The 26204-nt window shown below is 39.4% G+C and overlaps 1 protein-coding gene across 4 annotated transcripts in view; it reads left to right on the forward strand.

The window, feature by feature from the left end:
• Positions 1-26204, forward strand: part of slc25a26 (solute carrier family 25 member 26) — a 193853-nt gene that overhangs the window by 25448 nt on the left and 142201 nt on the right. For all 4 annotated transcript variants that reach the window (XM_060835677.1, XM_060835679.1, XM_060835678.1 and 1 more), the window contains one exon: positions 19345-19449. In XM_060835677.1, coding sequence (XP_060691660.1) covers positions 19345-19449 — 105 coding nt within the window. The remainder of the gene's footprint in view (positions 1-19344; positions 19450-26204) is intronic.

Raw genomic sequence — 26204 nt, forward strand, 5'->3', positions numbered from 1 at the left:
TTTCAGTGCAGTTAAGATTCCATTGAGTATTGTGACCTCACAACACTGGAGGAGTATGACCACTAGTACCTCTGCAAGATTCTCCAAATAAGAAAGGCAGTCAAACATGCCAAGTCAACGTGCCCAGCATTGAGGCATTAAATACTGAAACCCAGGTCCACTGGGCAGAGCACATTGTTTGCATGTCTAACTCCTGAAGCTACTGCTGTAATTGGACCTTGGTCACAGCTGGAACCCCTTAGCACTATCATCACAACATCCCTGAAGAGCTCAGATATTCTCAGCAACTCGAGGGAGTCCCTGGCTTGTGACAGACTAAAATGGCGAAGGCATGGAACATTTGTAGAAGCAGAAAGTGCTGGAGAAACTCAGCAGGCCTGGTAACGTCTGTAGAGAGAAGAACAGAATTAACGTTTTGAGTCCAGCGACCCTTTCTCATGAACTGGGGATGGGATATTTGTGGTGTTGATTGATGATTGCAGGAGTATTTTGGGGTTGGGAAAGGAAAAGGTTTGGATGGGGAGAGGCAAGGAGAGAGAGAATAGAGTATGTGGAGATAACGCCCAGGGAAAGAAGGAAAAAAGGGAATAGTTAGAGAAAGAGATTACTGATAATGAGATAATAACTAGTGATGCGACCACTAAGTGTAAACATTGGAAAACAGATTGAACAAGCTGCCCCAGCACAGCCGAGCAGAACTTAGGGGTATGAGGAAGAGAACAAAAAAGGGAGAATTTCACGTTCTGAAATTGTTAAATTCAATGTTGAGGCTATAAGGCTAGTTGGAAGAAGAGTTGTTTGTTCCTCCTGCTTGTGTTGAGTTTTGCTGGAGCATTGCAGGAGGCTGGAGACAGAAATGTTGGCATGAAAACATACACGTTGCTATGCTCAGTTGGCACACAACTGGAAGCTTGAGGTCTTTTTTTATGAACATATTAGAGTCTAGAAACTTCATTGGAAATGTGTAGAGGCAAGGAGAGGCAAAAGCAAGCAGTGAAGATCTCTGAAAGGTGTGAGTAATGTAATAACAAAAGTGATGATGGTGCAGGGCATGATGAAGCAGTAATGGGCCAGGTAAAGAAATAAAAGATGGGTTCAGAGGAGGTATAAAAGGCAACTGCAGAACCATTATCAGCATCTGCTGTCTGGGGGAGAAGAAATTGGAGGAATGGTCACAAGTTAAATTACTTAACTCTTGTGTTGAGTCTGAAAGGTTGTAAAGCACTAAAGTAAAAAGTTGGTGCTTTGTCTTGAGCTTGTATTGGCTTTTTTTTTAATGATTAACAATGGTACCTCTCCATCTTTCAATTATTTTCTGTCATTCTTGAATGTTATAAATCTTTCAATATTTGGGACTCAGTCCTTGTAATCCTGAAGTCGTGTTTCCATTGCAACTATAGGATCTTCAGATTGTATTTATTCACTTAAATGTTTACTGTCAATTTGTTTACTTTATGAATGCTGCACACATTCTGATACGGAGTCATTAGTTTTTTTCTATTAACTTGATTATTTGTAATTGTGTGTTACCAATTATTAATGCCCAAAGCTACTGATAATTATCCAGTATTGAACTGATGAAGGTGTTTCACAAAGGGCTATTTGACATTGCGGCAAAGCTTTTGGAGCTTGAGCACTCAACAGTTTCTGCTTTTCTTTGCAAAGAATTTTTGGCCTTGTGCAGTATGTTGGTCAAGAATCTGGTCCAGCTATAGCAAAAGGCTAACCTTCCAATCCTCTCTCGGATGTAATTCTGTACCTGGTCAGTAGCTGTTAATACTTCAATAATGAGACATTTTACTGTTTATATCATTGACAATTCCTAACTTCTCACCACTTAGAAAATGCATTGACCTGTCTTTCTTAGACCTGATATAGAAGCTTTACATTTTCCACATTGAACTCTGTCTGTTGAAGATTTACATTCTAACTGAAATCTATCAATAACCCTTCACAATTTTCTACTCCCACCTACACTGTTTATTATCATGCCAAATATAATGTCAGCAAACTTAGATGTGCACACTTGTTTCATTCAAATAATTTGTGTGAAGTCATTTACACAAATGTAGTGAAAGGCTCAGATCCCAGTACATCCTAGTTGCATCTTGCCTGGAAATGTCTATACCTATTATCCCTCCACCCTGCAAACTAATTTCCTGTCCAAACCAAGATATTTTCTCCAAATTGATATGCTGTCCTTGGTGAAATTTTGTTGACTCTCTTTGGGCGACCTAAATAGTAACATCCATAGATATATTCTTATCTGGCAGGTTGGGTGGTACTTGTATAGAAAACATTCAGCTAGGTTTGTTAAACATGACTTGATATGACATCAGTGCTGGCAGTCTGACCAGCTCGTACTTCCCAAAATCTGACTCATTGTGTACCTAATCGCAAGCTGTCGTAAATTCCCCCATAATTGTTGATGTACTGGAAAATTAAAGACTTTTCATCTATCTCCCCATCCTTCTTAAATAATATTGTGACTTTGTCAGTATTTCACTCCAAGATTCCAATTCCTGGACAGAATGTTTTGGAAGAATATGAATTGTTAGGCAACAAATTGTCTTTTTAATTCCCTGAGGCAGAAAACTATAGGTCTTGCTTGTTTTTCTATCTTTAATCTTATTAGTGTCTCCATCACCATTTTTAAACCTTAAACCTTTAGATTTATTCACTTAGATTTATTCACTTAGATTTATTTTTCAATTTTGTTTATATCTTGGATTCTTCTTGAGTATCTCACCATTTTCAGTCTGGATCACCTGTACCTCTCATCAAAGACCTGCTGTTACTCTGAGTGTCTCACATTTTTGCTATTTCTCTCTCCCGCTCTCCCTCTCTAGCTATCTCTCTGTCTACCTGTTAATTATGTACCTCAGTCTTTTTCCTGCATTTGCTTTCTCTCTGCACTTACTTTCTTTTGTAAGTCTGTTTTATTTTATTTCTCCCAGTCTGTGGATTCCTCCTGTTCTTTATCTTTTATTTTAGTTGATGCCCGAGGTGAGGGGGGGGTGGTGGTGGAGTTTTGGGGAGGGGTGGGGGTGGAGATACCACAGAATGTAAGAAGTAAAGCTAAAAGAAAGCTAAGGAGTGGGTGTAAGTTCACCAGTGGACAGGTCTTGAACTCAATATTAAGTTGTGAAGTGCCTCGCCTGAAGATGAGTTGTTTGTGCTTGAGCACTGCAGAATGCTGAGGACAGACACTGAGCATATGGATTCACAGCGCAAACTGGAGGAACAACATCTCATCTTCAGACTAAGCACTTTACAACCTTCTGGGCTTATATTGAGTTCAAGACCTGTCCACTGGTGAACTTACACCCACTCCTTACCTTTCTTTTAGCTTTACTTGTTGCATTCTCTGTCACCATGTCCTATCTCCCCTCCCTATACAGCAGTGAAACTGTCTGTTCTTACCAGTTTGACAGTTAGACACACCATTGTTCTGCCCTTTTCCCATTCTCATCACTTAAACTGTACTACCAACCTCTTCTCCCCCACCATTGCGTAAATGCTGCCCCCACCATACTTTATGTCTGCTCTGACAAAAAGTGATTGAGACTCGAAAGGTTAGCTTGCTTCTCTCTGTGGATACTGTCTGACCAGCTGTGATTTCCAGCATTTTCGGTTTCCACTACAGATTACAGCATCTACGGTAATTTGCTCCTGAAGAGCAACAAACACCGATATTTTGCAAACTCCTTGATCTTACTGCCTACTCACTCTTGGCTGATTAGTGCCTTAAAGAGTACATGTCTCACAACGGTTGCCTAAAGCTCAGTGAAACAGTTTACATTGTATTAAGTAATTATACAAAAGATTGAAGTTGTAGCAACCACAGAAAGAGAAAGAAGTCTCAAGTTGTTTCAGACAACTTCAGTTGAGCAAAAAGACCCTGAAAAATAAAACAAGGCCAGAGAAACCTGAAGGGTCTGAAGAGAAGTTCGAATGTTTAGTTGACTCCAATTGTTTACATGCAAAAGAAGTTTCCTTGAAAAGGAGAGGAAGGGTCAAACTACTTGCGTTCTAGATCATAACTATGATGTGAATGCCAAATCTACTCTGGAGAAGTAGGTGATCCAAGAGGGGCTGGGTACCATAGAATTGTACAGCATTGGATCTGACCCTTCGGTCCAACACGTCCATGCCGACCATGTTCCCAAACTTAACTTGTCCCAGCTGCCTATGTTTGGCCTACATTCCTCTGGTTTATGTACTTATCCATTTTAAATTTTATATCTGTACCTGCAACAATCACTTTCTTTAGCAGTTCATTCCACCCATGAGCCAGTCTGTGTCCTTTTTTAAAATATTCTCCTCTCACTTTAAAAACATTCCTGCTAGTTTTTAACTTTTCCACCCTCTGGGAAAAGACCCTCGCCACTCACCTTATCTCTGGTCCTCATGATTTTTAAAAATCTCTATAATATCATCCCTCAACGTCCTTTGCTGCAGTGAAAGAGGTCCCAGCCTGGTTTTGTAACTCAAACCTTCCATTCCTGGTAATAACCTGGTAAATCTTTTCTGAACCCTCTCCCAATTTTATAGTATCCTTTCTACAGCAGGATAACCAGAACTGCACACAGTACCCCAGAAGAGGCCTCACAAACGTCCTGTACAACCTCAACATGGCATCCCAGCTCCTATTATCAAAGTTCGTTGCAATGAAGGATTGATAAAAATTGATAACAAGTGTCACTGGGAGATGAAGCAGCAAACTACATTGTGTTCCTTGATGCGCCAAGTTATCATTAATTCAAGAATCATTGTTAAAATTAAACTTTTATCAGTAGTAAGCTCAATTGGTTATCCTTTCTTAAATTTTTGATTTTTTTCATCGAAGTTGCTAACTTATCATATTTACATGGAAAATATCCTTAAATTAACCATCTGAACTCATGTCAACATTGGACATTGAATTTTCTTTTGCTCCTTAATCACTGATACTTTTGAAATATCTTTGTTACCTTGAACTTATTTCATAAGTAAATGAAGTACTTTCCAATGTCTCATATTAAATACTAGTGTTGTTATTTCAATATTAATGAAGAAATGTTAGTTCATAATTTAATTATCTTTCTTTTATTATAACAAGCTAAGATTGACTCTGCTACCCTGGCCTTGCATAGAGAGGTTGATTCTATAACTGTTAATTTTATTAACCTGATTTTTAAATTTCGATGGGCCAATTTGATGCTAAATACTTAGCATCAAATAACTTTTTAGATAGGAATTTAAGACTCTACATGGTTCTTGCCTGAGTTTAAGAAAGAATGGTTCAGAACACATCAGGTGTCTTTCTCTTAAGCATAAAGTACATCTTGCAAATATTTTGGCTACTCAATTATTACTGTCTTAGAATATTATACTTATCAAGTTTGGTGCTCTCGAAATTAATTCTGAATTTAGAGACATACTGTACGTTTAACTTTGTGTCTGATTGTCATCAAAGCCTTTGACGTCTGATATACTGGGGAGCAGAATGTTTGCTGAGAACAGGCAGGCATATATGTAACGAATTATTTAGCAAGAAATTATTTCGTTTCCTTACAAGTGCCTTTTTATTTTGTCTTTTTCTTTTTAATCTCCTCACCACCAACATATCATTGCAGCCATACATTAATAGTAATAGACTCATACAGCACGGAAACAGAACCTTCAATCCAACTAGGCCTGCTGACCAAAATCTCAAACTAAACTAGTCCACTTGCCTGCACTTAGCCCTTATCCCTCAAAGCATTTCTTGTTCTTATCCAAATATCTTTTCAATTTTGTAACTGTACTTGCATCCATCACTTCCTCTGGAAGTTCATTCCACAGATGAACCATTCTGGGTGTAAAAAAAATTGCCCTGCATGTCTTTTTTGAAATCTTTCCTGGCTCACCATTAAAATATAGCCCCTAGTATTGAAGTCCCCCATGCTGGGAAAAGACAACTGCCATTCACCTTATCATTCTATAAACCTCGATAAGGTCATCTTTTTAAGACAGACTGTCTATCTTTCTCTCATTCATTGAGACAATGACTTTGGATCATTTCTTCTAACTTCTCTGTTGACGAGAGTCTCTATCTCACTCCAACCTCCCACTGTGGCCTTCGTCATTCTGATTCTTTGTCTTCACTCTTTGACATGTTTCATGCTTCCAACACTGCAGCCCCTTTGGGTTGTTTCTTCTGATTTTGCACGAGAATAGAAATATTTCTGTTAGAATTTTAGGTTTGAAGTCAAAACAAACTGCTGTTTGATTTGGTGACTTGAATATACAACAGTTAAATATAGGACATGGGAAAATGTCATTTGGGGGCAGCATGCAATAACTGCTGCCATGAATGTGTTTGCCAGTGAGGTGGGCACAGGTCAAGTTTTGGAGAAAACATTTACTGAGTCAATTTACAAGTGAGGTGTATGTTAAACACACTGATGACCAAACCTGCAGCAATTTCTAATAAATAGATTTTTTTTTCCTTTGGAAAACGGAGTGAATGGAGAATAATTAAAGAAGCAATTATTAATTCTATGTCAAAACACACTAAATTATGTGCGAAAATGTCTATTTGAATCATTGACAGAATCAAAGTCCGGAGTGTAGATTGGGTGTACCATTAGTTTTGCCATCCTGGCCAGGTATAGTGCCACTATGTGCAGCTGGCAGTACATGCCTATTATAGTTTCTTTGCAGCATTTTAAATCGAGTTATATTCACTCCTACAGCAAGAGGAGGTTTCACCATCATGAAAAACAATTGCACAATAAACTATATGCTTTTACAGGATGACATTTTTGTTTCATGCATGATGTATTGATTTATTTCTGTAACATTTTGCGCTGAATATTCCAAATGTAGAATTTTTATCATAATGAAGTATTGTACCCACAAAGTCTCTTAATATTTTCCGTTAACTGCAGGAGTCCATATGGACCTTTATCAGAAATAAGCAAATTGTGATATAGGGTTTTGGTGTTTCATGTGCTTGAATAAATTGTACCTGATTGACAGTGCCGCATAGAACAGTACAATCAAAACATTGCTAAATTGATCTTGTCAGTATGTTAGAGATATAAATTAAAATGATTGTATATTTTTTACAGCTATTGAGCAGTTAATTAACATATATCTCAGACATATATCTCCTGCATTGAAATTAAGTTAATGTTTGTGAACAAAGTGATGATGATTTGATGTTGTTACAAAGTTAGCTGTTAGAACAGAATATAATGTAAAGGTTCTTGTAGCTCAGTAGTAATGTTCCTAACCTTTTAACCAGGAGACTCCGGTTCAAGACTCCTGCTCCAAAGGATCATCTTTGAGCAGGTTGATTAGAAAATATTTGTAAATGTGTGCCCTCACCTGTTGTTCTTAGTAAGACTGCTTATTCTGTTTCCTTGTAATGCCAAGGCTTACATAACATACCAATACTAGGAGAAAGTGAGGACTGCAGATGCTGGAAATCAGAGACGAAAAGTGTGGCGCTAGAAAAACAAAGCAGGTCAGGCAGCATCCAAGGGGCAATAGAATCAATATTTTAGGCATAAGCCCTTCATAAGCCATTCCTGATGAAGGGCATATGCCTGAAAGGTTGACTCGACTACTCCATGGATGCTGCTTGACTTACTGTGCTTTTCAAGCGCCACACTTTTTGACCAACATACAAAGACATCATACAGTCAGTTCTTGGGTTTTGAATGGGTTCCATTCTTGAGTCTATTCAGAAGTCTATTTGTACAAAAGTTGACACAGCAGACAGGAGAGTACAATATAGCTGTTTGTAATTACAGCGGATGTTTGAAAGTTGGATCTTTAAAATTACACCCCCTCTGTGACTCTATGACTCTGTTTGTAATGTGAGCTTTGATAAACTGGGTGTTTGTAAATCAGAACCTCTCCAAACCCCCCCCCCCCCCCCCCCCCCACACTGCTCTTTCTCTTACAAATCATTCAAATTGCATTCTTAAAACAATGCCAACTTCACACTCTAATATTCAAAACAAGGTTCATAAAATCAATTATCATTTTTTTTAAAAAAAGAGACTTTTTGGAGAAAAATGAAAACCGTTTCTTTGGCCATTTGTCACCAATCCTTTACTGCCCTTGACCTGTGGCTTGCTAGGCCATTGTGAAGAGCAGTTGAGTTTCAGCCATATTGCAATGGGTCATGTAGGTCAGATGTGGTAAGCTTGATAGAACATTACTAAAGTAGATGGGTTCATTGGCCATTACTGAGACTAGCTTTATGTTCCAAATTTATTAATTGAATTTAAATTCTACCAGCTACCATGTCCATTGAGAGTGACTGTGCCTTCAGAATAAATTGGATTGTCAGCCACTTAACTGTTCTGTGATGCAGCAGTTGCATTCTCGTGTGACCTCTTGTTATTTCTATTGCATTATCTTCTATAACGAGGCCTATGGGAAAAGCAGGATTGGGGTGAACTACCAAACATAATCAGTAAAAATTGAAGCAAAATAGTAGTTTGCATAACACAAACAATAGTGCAGTCTAATTAAATGTTAAAATCTATAATGAAATATACAATAAATTTAACACTTGAAGGGGTTTCTGAGTTTGCTGAGTTGCAGTACATATTAATACATGGGCTGACGGTCATCATCAACATCATCATGGCTTTCAGGTGCAGAGTTATGATGAAAGAAAATATTTAGTCTAGACGTGGATGGCTGTATTCATTGTCCTCAGACTGTTTCTTGGGGGTTGGCTTAAAAAGGGCATCTGGGTTTTGCTGCTTTGCCATCTTTTTTTCATGAAGAAGCTGTTCACAGATGCCAGATAAGGCTTTATGCCACAAACTGCTATGCTGCTTCATTCTTCATTGTAGTCATGGTATTCTAAGAACTGCAACTGCTTCTCAACTTCCTTCAGCATAGAAGACAAAAGTGAAATGGAAAGTTCTTATGGTGCTGCATCCTGGCCTTCATTGTCTTCATCTTGAGCTTCAATTTTCCCCACAGCAACAAGTTGTAGATAAGTTACCTCTTCGTCAAATCCAACTTGCTTTGCAATAGCGACCCAATGTTTTTGATCATCGGAAGATCTGATGGTTCAAAGCCTTTAAAAAGAAAATCTGGGAGAAGCTTCCACCAAATGACATGCACGCAGTCCTTACTGACATCACCCCAGCCTCCACAGTGATGTCAATAGCATTCTTAGTCATAGAGATGTACAGCATGGAAACAGACCCTTCGGTCCAACCTGTCCATGCCGACCAGATGTCCCAACCCAATCTAGTCCCACCTGCCAGCACCTGGCCTGTATCCCTCCAAACCCTTCCTATTCATATACCCATCCGAATGCTTCTTACAATTGCAACATTTATCAGCCTCCACTACATCCTCTGGCAGCTCATTCCATACACGTACCACCGTCTGCGTGAAAATGTTGCCCCATAGGTCTCTTTTATATCTTTCCCCTCTCACCCTAAACCTATGTCCTCTAGTTCTGGACTCCCCGATCCCAGGGAAAAGACTTTGTCTATTTATCCTCTTCATGCCCCTCATAATTTTGTAAACCTCTATAAGGTCACCCTTTAGTCTCCGACACTCCAGGGAAAACAGCCCCAGACTGTTCAGCCTCTCCCTGTAGCTCAAATCCTCCAACCCTGGCAACATCCTTGTAAATCTTTTCTGAACCCTTTCAAGTTTCACAACATCTTTCTGATAGGAAGGAGACCAGAATTGCACGCAATATTCCAACAGTGGCCTAACCAATATCCTTTACAACTGCAACATGACCTCCCAACTCCTGTACTTAATACTCTGACCAATAAAGGAAAGCATACCAAACGCCGCCTTCACTATCCTATCTACCTGCAACTCCACTTTCAAGGAGCAATGAACCTGCACTCCAAGGTCTCTTTGTTCAGCAACGCTCTGCTCTCTAGGACCTTACCATTAAGTGTATAAGTCCTGCTAAGATTTGCTTTCCCAAAATATAGTACCTCGCATTTATCTGAATTAAACTCCATCTGCCACTTCTCAGCCCATTGGCTCATCTGGTCCAGATCCTGTTGTTATCTGAGGTAACCCTCTTCGCTCTCCACTACACCTCCAATTTTGGTGTCATATCTGCAAACTTACTAACTGTACTTCTTATGCTCACATCCAAAGCATTTATGTAAGTCACAAAAATGTTAAAGCTCTTCCAAAATTGACGAACACTGTCCTCAGTATCACCCTCAGTAGCTGTAATCAGCTTCCTGCATGAGCGCCTTAAATAATAGCTTCAAAGACTTGCATTGCATTCTGGTCTAAGGGTTGAGTGAGAGAGGTTGTGCTTGGAAGGAGAAATGGCATTTTGATGTTTTCAGAAAGCTCACCAATGGTGGGAGAATGGCTTGGTGCATTGACCAGAAAGAGAAGAATCTTGAAATCCAAACCTTTTCTCTTACAATAATTGTTAAAAGTATTCTCACAAACATCAACAATAAGATCAGAAACAAATTGCCCCATCATGCAATGTCTTTTGCCTGATCTGAAGTAAATATCTGAAGTGAACTTAAGGTAAATGGGGATGGAATCACTCAACAGCCAACAGGAGTTTTAAAACCCGTTTTAAAAAAAAGTTCCCCAATTCACCAATCACGTGACAACCAAATGCAATGATGAAATGCACATTATAGGAGAACGTGCATTATAGTACATCACCATCTCCAAAAGAAGTTGAAGTACCTGTGATAGAGTAGGAATGAATGGGTGATTAGATAAGATTAGATTACTTACAGTGTGGAAACAGGCCCTTCGGCTCAATAGGTCCACACTGACCCGCCAAAGCGCAACCCACACATTCCCCTACATTCTTTACCTAACACTACAGGCAATTTAGCATGGCCAATTCACCTAACCTGCAATAATGCGATGAAAATTTTGGGCTGAGTATTGTCCAGTGTAACCTGTAGTGAACCTCTTCTAATTGAGAGAAATTCTATCTGATACTTTGTCCTGTCAAATTTCCAGTGTTACATAACGAACCTTTATAAATTTTCTGGTTTTATATAGTTTTGGAAAATAAATGTTTTGAGTAGGAGGGGTGGGACTACGGAGTAGTCCCAAAGAAAGAATTAAGCCAGTAATTAATGTTTTTAGAGGCAACTGGGGAAGTTGAAAGGCTAAAATTTAGGGGAAACATTAGGAGTGAATGGAATTGGGAGGTGGTTGATGATGAAAGTCAGTGAATTAGAAGGCAGTGGTGTAATAGTAATGTCACTGGCCTCGTAATCCCCAGCCCTAGGTTATTGTTCTGGGAACATGCGACTCAAATACCACTATAGCCAAATTTGATCTCAATAAAAGTCTTGAATAAGAAGTGAGCTAATGGATCTTGTGTAACCACTGTCAATTGTTGTAAAACCCTAATTGGTTCATTAATGTTCTTTAGCGAAAGAAATCTGCTCTGCTTACCTGGTCTGGCCCAGATATGACTCCAGATCCACATCATCATGAACATTTCACTGCCAACAAGGCAATTAGAAATGGGCAGTAAATGGCCCGGCAAGCAACTCCCACATCCCATGAATGAATAATGAAAATAAGTATGTTTGAAGCATTGAATGCTAGCAAGTTTTCTCCACAACCTCCCATAGAAAATGTGGCTTTTCTTATTGCTCATTCCTTGATTGTTTTGAGGTGAACACTGCAGTCCGCGTTAACAACATCTAACATCTCTGTGCTACAATAATACCGCCAACTCCCTTGTAGACAGGGTGCAGGGAGAAAGGAACATGCAGAGAAACAGATAGACTAAAGTCAAATGGAACATAAGAATGTGTGGGGGCAGAGAAATGAACAGAAACAGGGTGATAATAGGTAAGAAAGATAGGCTATATTCTCTCTTGTTGTGTAATACCATAATAGATCCAGTTATGCATGTCCTGAGATAGAGTTTGGTTGTTTTATAAATTTCCATTCTGCGCAGGTAGAACTGCAGCTTTATTTTAATTATAAGTTTGGACCAATAAAATAACTTCTAAAGACAGCATTACAGAGTCAGGTGTAGGAAGGAGTGGAGTGTCAAGCGTTTTGGAAATCGTTTGATTTTATTCTTGGCAAACAGTCTTGGAACAGAGTTGTCATTCTCTTTTCAGACTTGACATTGCTGAGCAGATTTGAGAAATGTTGTCTGATGCTTTCATTCAAAATGAAATGGGAGAGGTAATAGAAGTTTTATGACCCCAAATGAGATTGCCTGGTCTTATGATCATAGTTATGAAAGTACTGGACAGGCTGGATCTTCTTTTTATGGTCCATCTTGATAGAGCATAATCTTCAGAATTAAACATGTAAAAATGAAGAGTAATGAAATAAATGGCAGGATTCTAGGGTTGAATTGAAACATCAAAAGACATCTTTATTATACAAGGACAATATTAAAATAAGCAATAATGTCTAAACAGGTACAGTGAATGGGTATGATAATGTTTCACCTCCATATGTGTTATACATCCAACTTGAACTCTGAATATTCAGGATTAACATGAGGTAAATGCCAGTTAACAGACAAATTGAACTTTAAATGTAGTCATGATAGGTCCCATACAGATGTCAGTAAAACTATGGGTCACCTAATCTCATTAAAACACTGACCTTTTTTCAAGGAATTTCAATTCCTTACTTTTGAAGATCTTTGATATGCTCATGATTGTTCTCCAACCTGGGCAGTCTCAAACACTGTTTGTGTCATGGTAATTTAATCTCCCTTCCTGAGACCAAATTCCTTATGTTTGGACCAGGCCCAACCTCTCTCAACATTTTTAAGCAGGTAGCTCTGACTGTAACTTTGCTATTTGCTTCAGGTAAAGTGTACAGTGGATATTCACAGAGTGAATTAACTTGTCAACTGCCAAGTTTTAAACAAACAATTTATTTACAAAATTACAGAATGAAACACAGCGAACCAAAAATAGAATACCCAAATAACATCCTATCCGAAAACCTGACAGACTATCCCGACTTAATGATGCTATTCCAAAGCTCTTGCAACAGTCCCAATAAACAGACCCCTTAGCGCAAAGAGTAAAAATGACACAAAAAACTTATAGGTTATGAAGTTAGAAGGGCAGAGGAGGGGAGAGTGTCCAGTTTCAACTATGATGTTGACTCAACTAACACCTGAACTGAACTGACCTGTGAAACTAGAAAGCTGGCCATGCCCCCTTGATTATACCAGTTGTTTTTAAAAAGACTTGAAAGCTTTTGGCCTGATGCATTATCTGTTAGGTGTGAACAAAAAGGGCCCCAATAATCCATTTGAACCCAGTCCAGTTGGAGCCTGGCTAATTATCCTCTCTCTGAAAGAAAAACCCTAGGGCACAGTAATTTTGAGAAAGGACCTGCTTTGTGACACTTAAGACTTCAGACATTTCTTCAAAGTGCCTAACTAGCAGCAAAATTTCAGTTTTTATCACATGTTGAGCTGCCACCAAATCTTTCTAAGTTCCATCAAGCAATGACTGCCGCAGATTTGCTTCACCCTTTTCTCAGCTGCAGTGATCTATCAATGGCTTCCAAGGACAGCGGTGGCTGAACTGCCTGGCGTTTTGCAAGAACATGAAGCATCTTATTCTGTTTCCACACTCTGCCAGATCCAAGCTGCAATTAACTTCATCCAACAAACACACCTTCAAATAAACTCAAACCAGAAAACCACCTGAAGCTCTCTCCTTCCCTCTGATAACGTAGCCTGTTCTCGTTGTCCTTCTCTGACCTTAAGGGTTAACTGAACTCTTTTAAGCTAATAAAGCTCTAACTTTCTCTGAGCCTCCACGCTTGTAAGGTTTGCAGGCAGCAATTCTCCATCTGTGAAAGCCAGCCGATGGATTTAGAGCTACATCTTTTCTATTTTGATTGTATTAAACAAACACGGGCAGCCTTCTGAAACACCATTTGTGTCATGTGTTCTGTCAGGAACTAAATCCCAGCATTCTAATGACCTCATTCCGAGCTTTCAACCTCTTAAAGCAACATGATCTCAAACTTTTAAACACGCTAGATTTCAAGATGCTTTGCTACATTTATCTCATGTTTTCTCTTAACCATTAATTCATAAAACTAAAAATGATATAATAAGAATCATGAGCTTGGTATGTGCAACAGTAGAACCTAAGATTTACAAGTGGAGTTTCCGGGCTGTACATAAAATATTGTGGGACAGACCTGCGAAGAGTGTGATGTTACATCTTTTTATGGTTGAATTGTTCAACCTTTTTCGAAACAGTGGGCTTGGTTGGAACGTTATGAATTCATTACAGGGTTTTTTTGAGAGGATCAGAACCACATACTTAAAGATTTTTGAAGATGATTTTTAACCCTTTTTTATGTCTCAAGTTAAAATTGTTATTATTGGTTGACTAGCAGATACTGAGGCAGGCCAGCATGGAGTTGAGGCAAGGGCTTTGGACCTCTTAAATGTTGCAATTGTACCAGCCTCCACCACTTCCTGTAGTAGATCATCAACAACATTATAAGTATTTGTACTTGGAATAGTCAATAAAAATGTTAACATTTTTAAATTGAAAGTGAGCAGAATAATATCAAAGATAGGTCATTTAGGATTGAATTCAAGAGGCGCTTCTCTTGGTCTTTTCCAAATGGTTCTGGATGTAGGTTCAATTGAAATTTTCAAGCTTGAAATGGAGAGATTATTGTTAGGCAAGTGAATCAGCCAATATGAAGGAATCATGGATAACTAGACAATAAGATGGATAAGCAGGCATGGGCTATTCAACCCATCTAGGCTGCTTTGACATTTAGTGAGATCATGGCTGACCGGATCTCCACTTTCCTGCCTTTTCCCTACAGCCCTTGATTCCCTTACTGATTAATCATTTCAGCCTTGAGTATACTCAATGATGCATCCTTGACAGCCGTCTGAATTCCAGATTTGCTGACTACTTGTGTTGTTCAGCATGATCTAACAGAGCAGGACAGCTTCTTCATGTTCTTCTGTAAGAAAAAAAAGTACACAAAACATTTGGTAGACAATAAATGTGTACAACCTGAAAAAGTTTAATTGTCTATAACTTTTTTCTCATGTACAGTATTTATTGCATTCTAAGGCTGTTGAAAATTCATATGTGCTATTGATATGTTTGATTTATATAGGTTTCCTCACCCATCTCTCCAGAAGCGTACCAATCAACATTGCAATTTAAATATGTTGTACATTTAATATAGTTTCCATCCCAATTCACCAAATATTTGCAGTTCTTTACATAGCTGTTCATTACAAACCGAATGCAGATAACATTTTAGTGATCAGTTACTGCAACTTAATGTTTTAAGATTGGTAAAAATCACTTTTGTAGAAAGTGTTTGTCAAATTCCTGTCTCTGAGGATGTTCTGCAGTAGAGTTTTATATCCAAAGCAGAATTCTTTCAATCTGTGTACCTCTTCCATGTAAAAAATGGAAAATTAGCAAAACAGTAACAGAGATGAATAAAATGGATGTAAAATGAAATATCTCGATCCTTATAGAATAATAATCTCTATTTAAAAAAAATAGCCTATCTTAAATGATGAATATTTCAAGTATTTGAAACGCCGAAGTTCTCTTGCAGATTTTCAATGTTCTATGAAGTTGTTCTCAAACATGAACTCTGTAAACCTGGCTCGGTTCATTAAAAAAAAAATCAAAGTTTATTCAAAATAAATGCAGAATGCTGAAGAAATCACAAAGACCTGCTGACCACTTTGTGCCTCATTGGTTAGCGAAATTGTTGTACTGTTGAAGTCCAATGTCCCTGCCGGCTCTTTTGTACTCCACAGCTGGAGAGATTGCTTTTCATCACTGACTTTTTAATAGTTCACCTTGTCACTATATTAATAAGAGATAAAAAAGCCAGCATAAGGACATGCAGTGACATGAAGCGTGAAGTGCTATAAATATTTATGTATACTTCAAAAGTTGACGATTCTTATTTTCTTGGCATATTGAGGTCATATGTTATTCTTAACCTCAAGAATTCTGGGCATTTTTGAAATTATCTTTTTGGATACACAAAGGATATGACAAGTGAAATGTGTTGCTAGATGTGTTCACAATTGACTTGAGTTTCCTTGTATCAGTCGGCCAGTAGGGATTCAGGAGAACTTGTAGAGAAATTGTTACATCTCACTACCAAATAAAATTCAATTTATCTGCTTTCCACGTTGTCTTCCAGATTCAAGTGCTTCATTAAAAATGTAATTGAGGCAAACCTTTCTGTTTGACCTATTAACATCAGTTTTTCCATTGGAAATTTCAAAACCTGTTTAAAAAGCTGCGATGATTACTGGGAATATTATCAAAGTGCTATGTGAACAGGTCAAGAACCAAGGCTGGTCTCTTGAGAGATGAGAAGATTGGTGGGAATGTAATGTAATTTGTTGATTTGAATGTTAAAGTATCCCTTTGTTATTTTAAGTGTGCATTTCATTATAGATGCAATGCACAGGAAATTAATCTTAATTGTAAGACATTTTTGAAAAGACTAGGCCAGAATTTAAACAACTGTTCTTCTCATTTGGGTTTTGGAAATTGTCGGTGAACTACTGCCACTAAGTACAGTTGTTTAGGTAACAATTGACCTATTATTGTCTATAGAACTGGAGATGAAGTCCTTATGTCAGCAATCCTGTTTATACACAATGATGTCAAACTAAAGCAATTGTTTTATAACGTAATACAGACAATTGAGATTGCAAGGATAATTTGATGGCGATAAAATTTTGAAGAGATGTCATGAAAAATGGAAACCGACTGTCAGAATCAGAAAAGGAGTTTCGAACAAAGGTATATAAATGTAAGAGATTTAGAACTGACAGCAAGAGAAAATTTAACCGAAGATAGTTGAGAGAATTTTGTACAAAGGTTAGTGATTACAGTAGAAATTAGATCAGTAGAAAGAAATGTTCAGTTGACGTTGGAAGGAAAGTGTTTGATCAGATGTGGTTAACATCATAAACACATGGGATTTGAGCTAATTTTCATGTGAAGATTAAATACAAACACAGTCTGGTTGGACCGAGCACTCTGTACCTATGTTATCATTCCTATATTAAATAATAAATGATTGAATTGCTTGGTATTTTCATTTATTTTTCTTGCTGTCTTTTATTTTACAATTCTTTCTGATTCTGTTCTTTATATGTTTTTTTAGATTAGATTAGATTACTTACAGTGTGGAGACAGGCCCTTCATTTCAACAAGTCCACACCGACCCTCCGAAGAGCAACCCACCCAGACCCATTCCCTTACGTTTATCCTTTTACCTAACACCATGGGCAATTTAGCATGGCCAATTCACCTGACCTGCACATCTTTGGACTGCTGGAGGAAACCCACACAGACACGGGGAGAATGTGCAAACTCCACACAGACAGTTGCCCGAGGCGGGAATTGAACCCAGGTCTCTGGCGCTGTGAGGCAGCAGTGTTAACCACTGTGCCTCCGTGCCGTTCCATGTTATTCAGTCTTTATCCTATGTTTTTTTTCGTTACATTACCTATCTATTTTGTTTTCTTCTGTTGACCTAAATTGGCTCTTCCTGATAAACTGACTTGACTCTCAACCCTGATCTCAAATCTCTTCATTGCCTTGCTGTTCTCTATCTCTATAATTTCCTCCATTACAACAATCCTCTCAGTTGTGGATTTTTCTACTTCTGTGAAGCTCAGTTGTCAATACCTCAGCTTTACTTTTTTGATCTGAGGTAGAGCAGAATAACAAACCAAGTAATGGAATAATTAAACAATATTACCAATAAAATGTCAGTAATTGCTGGTTAGTCTGAGTTGTTTTTAGATTTTTTATTTTCAGCTTTCATGAGCTTATTTAAGGTCAATTGAAATGCTTTATTATCCAGGTACAGAATTTGCTAAAGTATGTCATTGAGACTGCAACAATAGATGTTTTTCTTGCAAAACATTTTTTCCATTAACTTTCTAATAATTAATGTCATCGAGGTTGGTTTTGGTGCTCAGAAAACCATACATAATCATATTTGTGTCAAAGTTGGTAAGAAATCTTTTAGTTCAATATGGAATGCACACTTTCTCACCATTGGGACTTTCTGACTTAAGCAAGTCCAGTGAGCTTCAGAGCTGAAAATGTGTCGCTGGAAAAGCGCAGCAGGTCAGGCAGCATCCAAGGAGCAGGAGAGTCGACGTTTCAGGCATGAGCCCTTCTTCAGGAATGAGGAAAAAGTAGACTTGGCTGCTGCCTGACCTCCTGCGCTTTTCCAGCAACACATTTTCAGCTCTGATCTCCAGCATCTGAAGTCCTCACTTTCTTCCAGTGAGCTTCAGTGCAAGTTTATAGAGTTAATGTTCATGGCCCCTTGAGCACATTCAAGAGTTAGTGTGGAGTTCAACTAGATCAAACTGCTCAAATTACTACTTCTACTTTCTCAAGTATACTACTATGCTTTTCAAGAAATTAACTTGCTATAGTACCTAAAACTGAATGGGAAAGGATCCAAACTCCTGATATTATTGAATACTAAGAGAAGCGAGCCAACTATCTTGTAATTTCAATTGCTAAGGAAAAGATGGTAGTTATTGTTATTTTCATAATTGCTGGTTTTAACTGAAACAGTATCATGTGTGGTTTAGTTGGTAGCACTGATGCCTATGGATCAGAAGGGTTTTGGTTCAAATCTAGAAATCTGAATCGAGAAGTTTAGATTGAAGTCATTGAGGGCGCATTGCATCGACAAAAGTTTTTTTTTTGGATGAATGATTTTAAATAACAGACCTGTCTCCACTTAGAAGGCATATAAGAACCCATAACATTACATTCTGAAGTTGAGCAGGGGAGTTACCCAGTGTTCTGGCCAACCTTTACTCCTCAAAATTAGATCAATCCTTGAGGCATATTTCCCATTTTGGTAGTATTGTTTTATTAGGAATGCCTTACCTTTCATGAGAGGCTGGCAAGAAACACAGTTGAGGGGTTTTTGCATTCTAGAGTCTTGAGCTCATTTCTTTTATATCAAATTCTGTCAGTTTTCTGTATTACACTCACTGCTTTTGATGTGCATCAGGTTTCAACTTCAAAGATTAGGCATCTTTGTATTACTATATTTTGAAAAGACCAAGTGAGCTGCTTGTGCCATGTTAATGGAGCAAGTTTTCCTATTATGTCAACATAATGTCACTCTGATCAGAGGTCATATAATGATTCTTACACTTGGTTTCTTTTTATGACAGCAATCTGAGGAATTTGTTCTCTCAAAATTGCATGTTTAATTCAGCATGTGATTATATTTTGCAAAGTCACACTTGTTCTGATTTCTACTGACCTAGCTCCATGATGATGTTTGATGTTATGTTTTGATTATTTACAGGCTGCATGTCTGATAAGGGTTCCTTCCGAAGTTGTCAAACAACGAGCTCAAGCCTACCCCTCACTGGGTACCTATAAGGTGTTCCTTGATACTATAAGGCAGGAGGTAAGCTCGTGAAATAAATAATGCAGTGGCTGTGTTGCAGATCCAGTGAACTCTCGATGAGTTAAATCCCTAGAGAATTGCCTTGAAATTTGGATTAAGCAGAGCTGTATGATAGCTGTGGAGGTCCTTTTATCATATGCAGGTGTCTCTATTTGTGTGATCTGCTTACAAATGTAGTTTATTTGAAATGCTACATATTGAGCCATGCTGTAATATATTGAACACCCCTCTGGGTGAAGTGTGTGTGGATGTGTGCAAAGAATAGAAGTATATCTATTCCATTTCTTCAGTGAAAGAGTAGCTGTTCCTTTTTGTGTGTGAGATTTAACAATGCATTTCAGTTTATAAGTTCAGCACTTTTCCAGGGGCACATCTCATAATGTACCATGTGTTGGTCTTGAGAGAGGCTGAGTGAACTAGCCTTGAAAATGACTGAGATTCAACACTAGACAAAATCTGTAAATTTTTTCCTGCTTATCAAGCTATTTTCAGACATACACAATGTAGTTCACAATTTCTTCAATGCAGTCAACTATGTTTTGATGTTTCCACTGTGAAATTCTGGAATATTAATAAGGTCTTTGCGGCATTGTCTTGGGAAACAGGCAGATGAGTATGTGGGCATTCATTAGAGTCTTCAAATCATCAGCCTTCCTCACTGCACCTACAATGTCTTTCGTCTGGTGCTGAACATCTTCACGTAAGTTTCTATGGAAATCATCAAGCCAGCCTCCATCTTGGAACATAAACGTCTTGTTTTTGGGTTGGTTGGCTTCATCTTTCTCCTTATCTTTTTATTGCCTTGTGCATTCATAATCTGTTTGAAACTAGCTTGCAGGAAACAGTTGATGATTATGGCTTCCTTTCCCATCTTCCACATGCAAACCAGCAAAACGTGAGTACTCAGAGGAATGGCATTGTTGCCATGCTTATCAATGGCCTCAATATTACGTTTCAAGCTCCTAATTGGTTCCCGATCCATTAGCTGCACTTTGGCCATGGTATTGGGAACCAAGTCCTTTTTTGTTAATGCGTTTTGTTTCATAAGACCATGAGACCATAACATGTAGGAGCACAATTAGGTCATTCAGTTCTTGTGGTTCTGTTCGCCGAGCTGGAAGTTTTTGCTGCAAACGTTTCGTTCCCTGGCTAGGGAACATCATCAGTGCTATTGGAGCCTCCTGTGAAGCACTGCTTTGATGTTTCTTCCGGTATTTATAGTGGTTTGTTCTTGCCGCTTCCGGGTGTCAGTTTCAGCTGTAGTAGTTTGTATGTGGGGTCCAAGTCGATGTGTCTGTTGATGGATGTTCTTGCCGCTTCCGGGTGTCAGTTTCAGCTGTAGTGGTTTGTATATGGGGTCCAGGTCCATGTGTCTGTTAATGGAGTTTGTGGATGAATGCCATGCCTCTAGGAATTCCCTGGCTGTTCTCTGTCTGGCTTGTCCTATGATGGTAGTGTTTTCCCAGTCAAATTCATGTTCCTGGTTGTCTGAGTGTATGGCTACTAGGGATAGCTGGTCGTGTCGTTTTGTGGCTAGCTGATGTTCATGGATGCGGATTGTTAGCTGTCTTCCTGTTTGTCCTATATAGTGTTTTGTGCAGTCCTTGCATGGTATTTTGTAAACTACGTTAGTTTGGCTCGTGCTGGCTATTGGGTCCTTTGTTCTAGTGAGTTGTTGTCTGAGTGTGGAAGTTGGCTTGTGTGCTGTTATGAGTCCTAAGGGTCGCAGTATCATCAAAGCCACACTCACAGGAATACGATTCACGAGAGAAGAGGAAAAGGATAGCCAACTCCCATTCCTAGACGTGTTAGTAGAGAGAACACCCAACGGAGAATTCACCACAAGGGTACACAGGAAACCAACACACACAGACCAAGTCCTTAACTATGAAAGTAACCACCCCAACACACACAAATGAAGTTGCATCAGGACACTATTCAAAAGAGCCACAACATACTGCAGTACACCAGAACTGCGAAAAGAGGAAGAGGAACACCTATACAAGGTATTCGCCAAAAACGGATACCCACGCAACTTTATCACCAGATGCCTAAGAGATAGACCACGGAACGAGGACATGCCACAACCAAAAGGACTAGCCACACTACCATACGTCAGGAGCATCTCAGAACTGACAGCCAGACTACTGCGACCCTTAGGACTCATAACAGCACACAAGCCAACTTCCACACTCAGACAACAACTCACTAGAACAAAGGACCCAATAGCCAGCACGAGCCAAACTAACGTAGTTTACAAAATACCATGCAAGGACTGCACAAAACACTATATAGGACAAACAGGAAGACAGCTAACAACCCGCATCCATGAACATCAGCTAGCCACAAAACGACACGACCAGCTATCCCTAGTAGCCATACACTCAGACAACCAGGAACATGAATTTGACTGGGAAAACACTACCATCATAGGACAAGCCAGACAGAGAACAGCCAGGGAATTCCTAGAGGCATGGCATTCATCCACAAACTCCATTAACAGACACATGGACCTGGACCCCACATACAAACTACTACAGCTGAAACTGACACCCGGAAGCGGCAAGAACAAACCACTATAAATACCGGAAGAAACATCAAAGCAGCGCTTCACAGGAGGCTCCAATAGCACTGATGATGTTCCCTAGCCAGGGAACGAAACGTTTGCAGCAAAAACTTCCAGCTCAGCGAACAGAACCACAACAACGGACACCCGAGCTACAAATCTTCAACCAGACTTTAAACCATTCAGTTCATTGAATCTTATCTGCCATTTGGTCATGGCTGATATGTTTCTCAACCCCATTCTCCTGCCTTCCCCCCCACCCCCCCCCCCGGTCCCCCTTAACCTTTGATCCCCTTATGAATGAAGAACCTACCTGTTTCCATCTTAAATATATTCAATGACTTGGCCTCCACAGCCCTCTGTGGCAATGAGTACCACAGATTCACCACCGTCTGGCTGAAGAAATTCCCCCTCATCTCAGTTCTAAAGGGTTATCCTTTTACTCTGAGGCTGTGTGCTTGGGTCGTAATCTCTCCTACAAGTGGAACACCTTCCATGTCCACTCTATCCAGGCTTCTCTGTATTCTGCAAGTTTCAATCAGATCTCCCCTCATCCTTCTAAACTCCATTGATACAGACCCAGAGATCTCAATGATTCATCATATGACAAGCCCTTCAAACCTGGGTTCATTCTTGTATACTCTTTTAGACCCTTTCCAGAAACAGCACATCCTCCCATAGATACATGGCCCAAAACTGCCCATGACACTCCAAGTGCAGTCTGTCAAGACCCTTATACAGCCTCAGCAGCACATCTGTGCTGTTCTGTTCTGGCTCTTTTGAAATGAATGCAAACATTGCATTTACCTCCCTAATGGCTAACTGAACCTGTATCTTAATGACAAAATCATGAGCTAGGTCTCTCAAGTTCTTTTCTGCTTCAGATCTTTGCAGCCTTCTTTCCTCATTTAGAGAAGAGTCTATGCCTCTAATTTTCCTACCAAAGTGCTCAACCTCTCACTTTCTCGCATTATATTCCTTCAGCCAGTTGTCTATCCATAGCAGTAACTTGCCCCAACACCACAAATTGTCTTGTTGAGTGGCCTTCTATGTGGCACCTTGTCAAAGGCCTTCTGGATCACCAAATAGATCATGTCCACTGGTTCTTCTTTGTCTAACTTGCTTTCCACTAATTTTCCCCACATTGTGTGCTTTTTCTTTTGGTTCTCTGACACTAACTTATGTTTCCCCTTGACTTTCAGGCTGTTGGGAACTTGATGGCATAACCGCTCTCAGATTTTCATTGTTTTTTGCTTCATGCCTTTTCCACTTGCTTACCGATTTCAACTTCTGTCTGATCAACAACACTTCTAACCTCTCAGACTTTGCACACCGAGAAATCTAAATTTTAAATGGCAGCATTTGAATATCCTTAGGTCTATCTGTGTCACTTTGGTCAGTGTGGCCATGTGACCCCTGGCAGAAAAGACTGGTTTTCACAGCGAAAGCACCTCTTTTGTTGACACTGATCGCTAATTAGGCTGATCAGCCACTCTAGCTCTTTGGTTTTTACTATTCCCTGGCAGGTATGCTCGACAACACAAATGGAATTTTGTGTCACATCCAAATTAGACTCTGAGATTGACTGAATATTGTATCAAATTTAAAAAGAAACCAGACAGCATCTTCCCAACTGTATCATGAAAGAATGCTACAGAAAGTGGCACAGTGGTTAGCACTGCTGCCTCACAGCGCCTGTAGACCCGGGTTCAATTCCCGACTCAGGCGACTGACTGTGTGGAGTTTGCACGTTCTCCTCGTGTCTGCGTGGGTTTCCTCCGGGTGCTCCGGTTTCCTCCCACAGTCCAAAGATATGCGGGTCAGGTGAATTGGCCAAGCTAAATTGCCCGTAGTGTTAGGTAAGGGGTAAATGTAGGGGTATGGGTGGGTTGCGCTTCGGCGGGTCGGTGTGGACTTGTTGGGCCGAAGGGCCTGTTTCCACACTGTAAGTCTAATCTAATCTAAAGGCAAAACACTGTGGACTGTATTTACATGCTAATTAGTTTCCCTTTTGTGGGCTGTCTCAGGCAGCCATATGATAAAACTGGAACAAGGAGGCCATTTGTTGAATCCCTGTAGATAATTTTTATCAGTTTCGGGTGGTTCTTAAGTCTGCTGTTTGCAAATGAAAGCAAATAGGCAGAAATAACTGCTCCAAGGAGTTTGGTACCTCTGTCATCTGTGCCCTGCTGCTTTTTGTTTCTAAAAAAAATACCCTGCATAACACAGTTTGTTGAAGTAAATCTAGATAATGGTCAACAAAACCATTTTATTAGCATTGTATACTTTAGTCCAGAAAAATAATTTTTCCTTGAATATTTTAGAATGCATTTTCATCTTTTGGTCAAATGCAGTACTTCTATTGGTGCCTTTTAGCTTCGGTTTCCATGCGCATTCTTGGAGAACGTCATCAGCTTACTGGGCAGAGATAAATGTGTGGTGTCAATCACCTTCACTGTAAATTAATGTGTGCTTCATTTTATACTACATCAGGGTTCCAATTTTTACTGTTGAAATGGAGATATTTGGACAGTTGATAGGGCATGAGGCATTTTATCTCGAGTGGACCCTGTCTCTGCTTTGAGTCCCTTCTACCTCTGCTCAGCACTGATGCAGTGAAGCACATTCGTATGTCACACTGTGATTCAGAAGAGCTGCTTGCAACAGTCTAATTAACAACAGCTTTACCAAAAAGCTGGTCTCTCAGCAAAATTAGTCCAGCCTTCACATAAAGCCATTCATTATTACCGTTATACATTTATCAAGGTTCCCATTGAAAAAAACAATTTTCTATGGTTATTTCCCCACTTTAACCAAAGTTGTTCTGCATTTTACCGTGTTAATGATGTTCAATAAACAAGCACAAATCTTCCTACTATTTTTCGTGTCCACTCAATTCCCAAGATTGAGTTCTGCTTATGTTTGCTTCATGACCTACTCATGGCAGGAAGGCTTGGTGTGCCTGATACTTTCCAGCTGGGGGGCATTTCCTTGTCTACATTGAGAATCACCTTTGCTTTTGAAGAGAAATTGTGAAGGTACTAAAAATCAGTTTCACCAACAGTTTATCTTTATATAGTACCTTTCTTATCATAAAACAATCCACTACACATCTGCTTGCCAGTATGTGGAATACAGCCCAAACACTTTCTTCATGTAGATGTGAGCAGATGGAGAAAATGAGTATGCTATTGACCAGGAATCTAACTTGACCAGCCATATAAATACTGCAAGAGCAGGTCGGATGGTGGGAATTCTCCATGAATCCAAAATTGCCAAATTCTGTCCGTTGTCTACAGTTAGGTGTATGATGCCAAGATGAATACTTGCCAAGATGAATACTGCTTCAACAACATTCCAGAAGCTGAAAACAATCCAGGGCAAAGCAGTCATTTTATCGGCATCCTATCCATCACTATTCACCCCCTCCACAACCTATGCCAGTAGTTTGTACCATCGACATGATGCACTGCAGCAACTCACCAGAGCGTATTTGACAGCATCACCATCACTTCCGCCACAACCTCTACCTTGCAGAATGACATGGACAGCAAGTGGATAGGATAACATTTGCAAGTTCTGCTCTGCAGCCACAGACCATTCTTCACTGAGATTGTAATATAATTCCTTCATTGCTACTGAAACACGTTGCCTAACAGCATATGAGAGCACCTCCACTGCATGAATGTAGTGGTTCAAGAAGGGAACTTACCATCATCTTACTCAGAACACTTAGCACTGAACATTATTTTCTGGCCTTACCAGTGATGCCCACATAGAGTCATAGAGATGTTCAGCATGGAAACAGACCCTTCGGTCCAACCCATCAATCTTTTTGGTCGCTCATGTTTGATTATTTCCTTGTACTTTGACTAATTTGGATGAGTTAACTAAGAACTTACACCACTGTATACCTTTATGGACTTTGCGAGAGTTGGTGTTCAGGACTCTGGATTTTGCTTTCACTGGGCATGCTAGATGCCGAAATTGAGGATATCCGTTGCTGTATTTCTGAGCAAGCAACTTACATTGAAGAGTCTGAAATTTGAAGGTCTAAAATGATAACTGATTATTGTCATTGCGGGGCTGATCCTATAATAATGTAGCACCATTGTATTTTTGTCTTTTCCTCCTACAGTCGTTCTGCTATAATGTGTATTTCGTCAACATGAATTCTCTGTAAGACAAT

Source organism: Hemiscyllium ocellatum, chromosome 14 (assembly GCF_020745735.1).
Source record: "Hemiscyllium ocellatum isolate sHemOce1 chromosome 14, sHemOce1.pat.X.cur, whole genome shotgun sequence".
NCBI classification, from domain to species: domain Eukaryota; kingdom Metazoa; phylum Chordata; class Chondrichthyes; order Orectolobiformes; family Hemiscylliidae; genus Hemiscyllium; species Hemiscyllium ocellatum.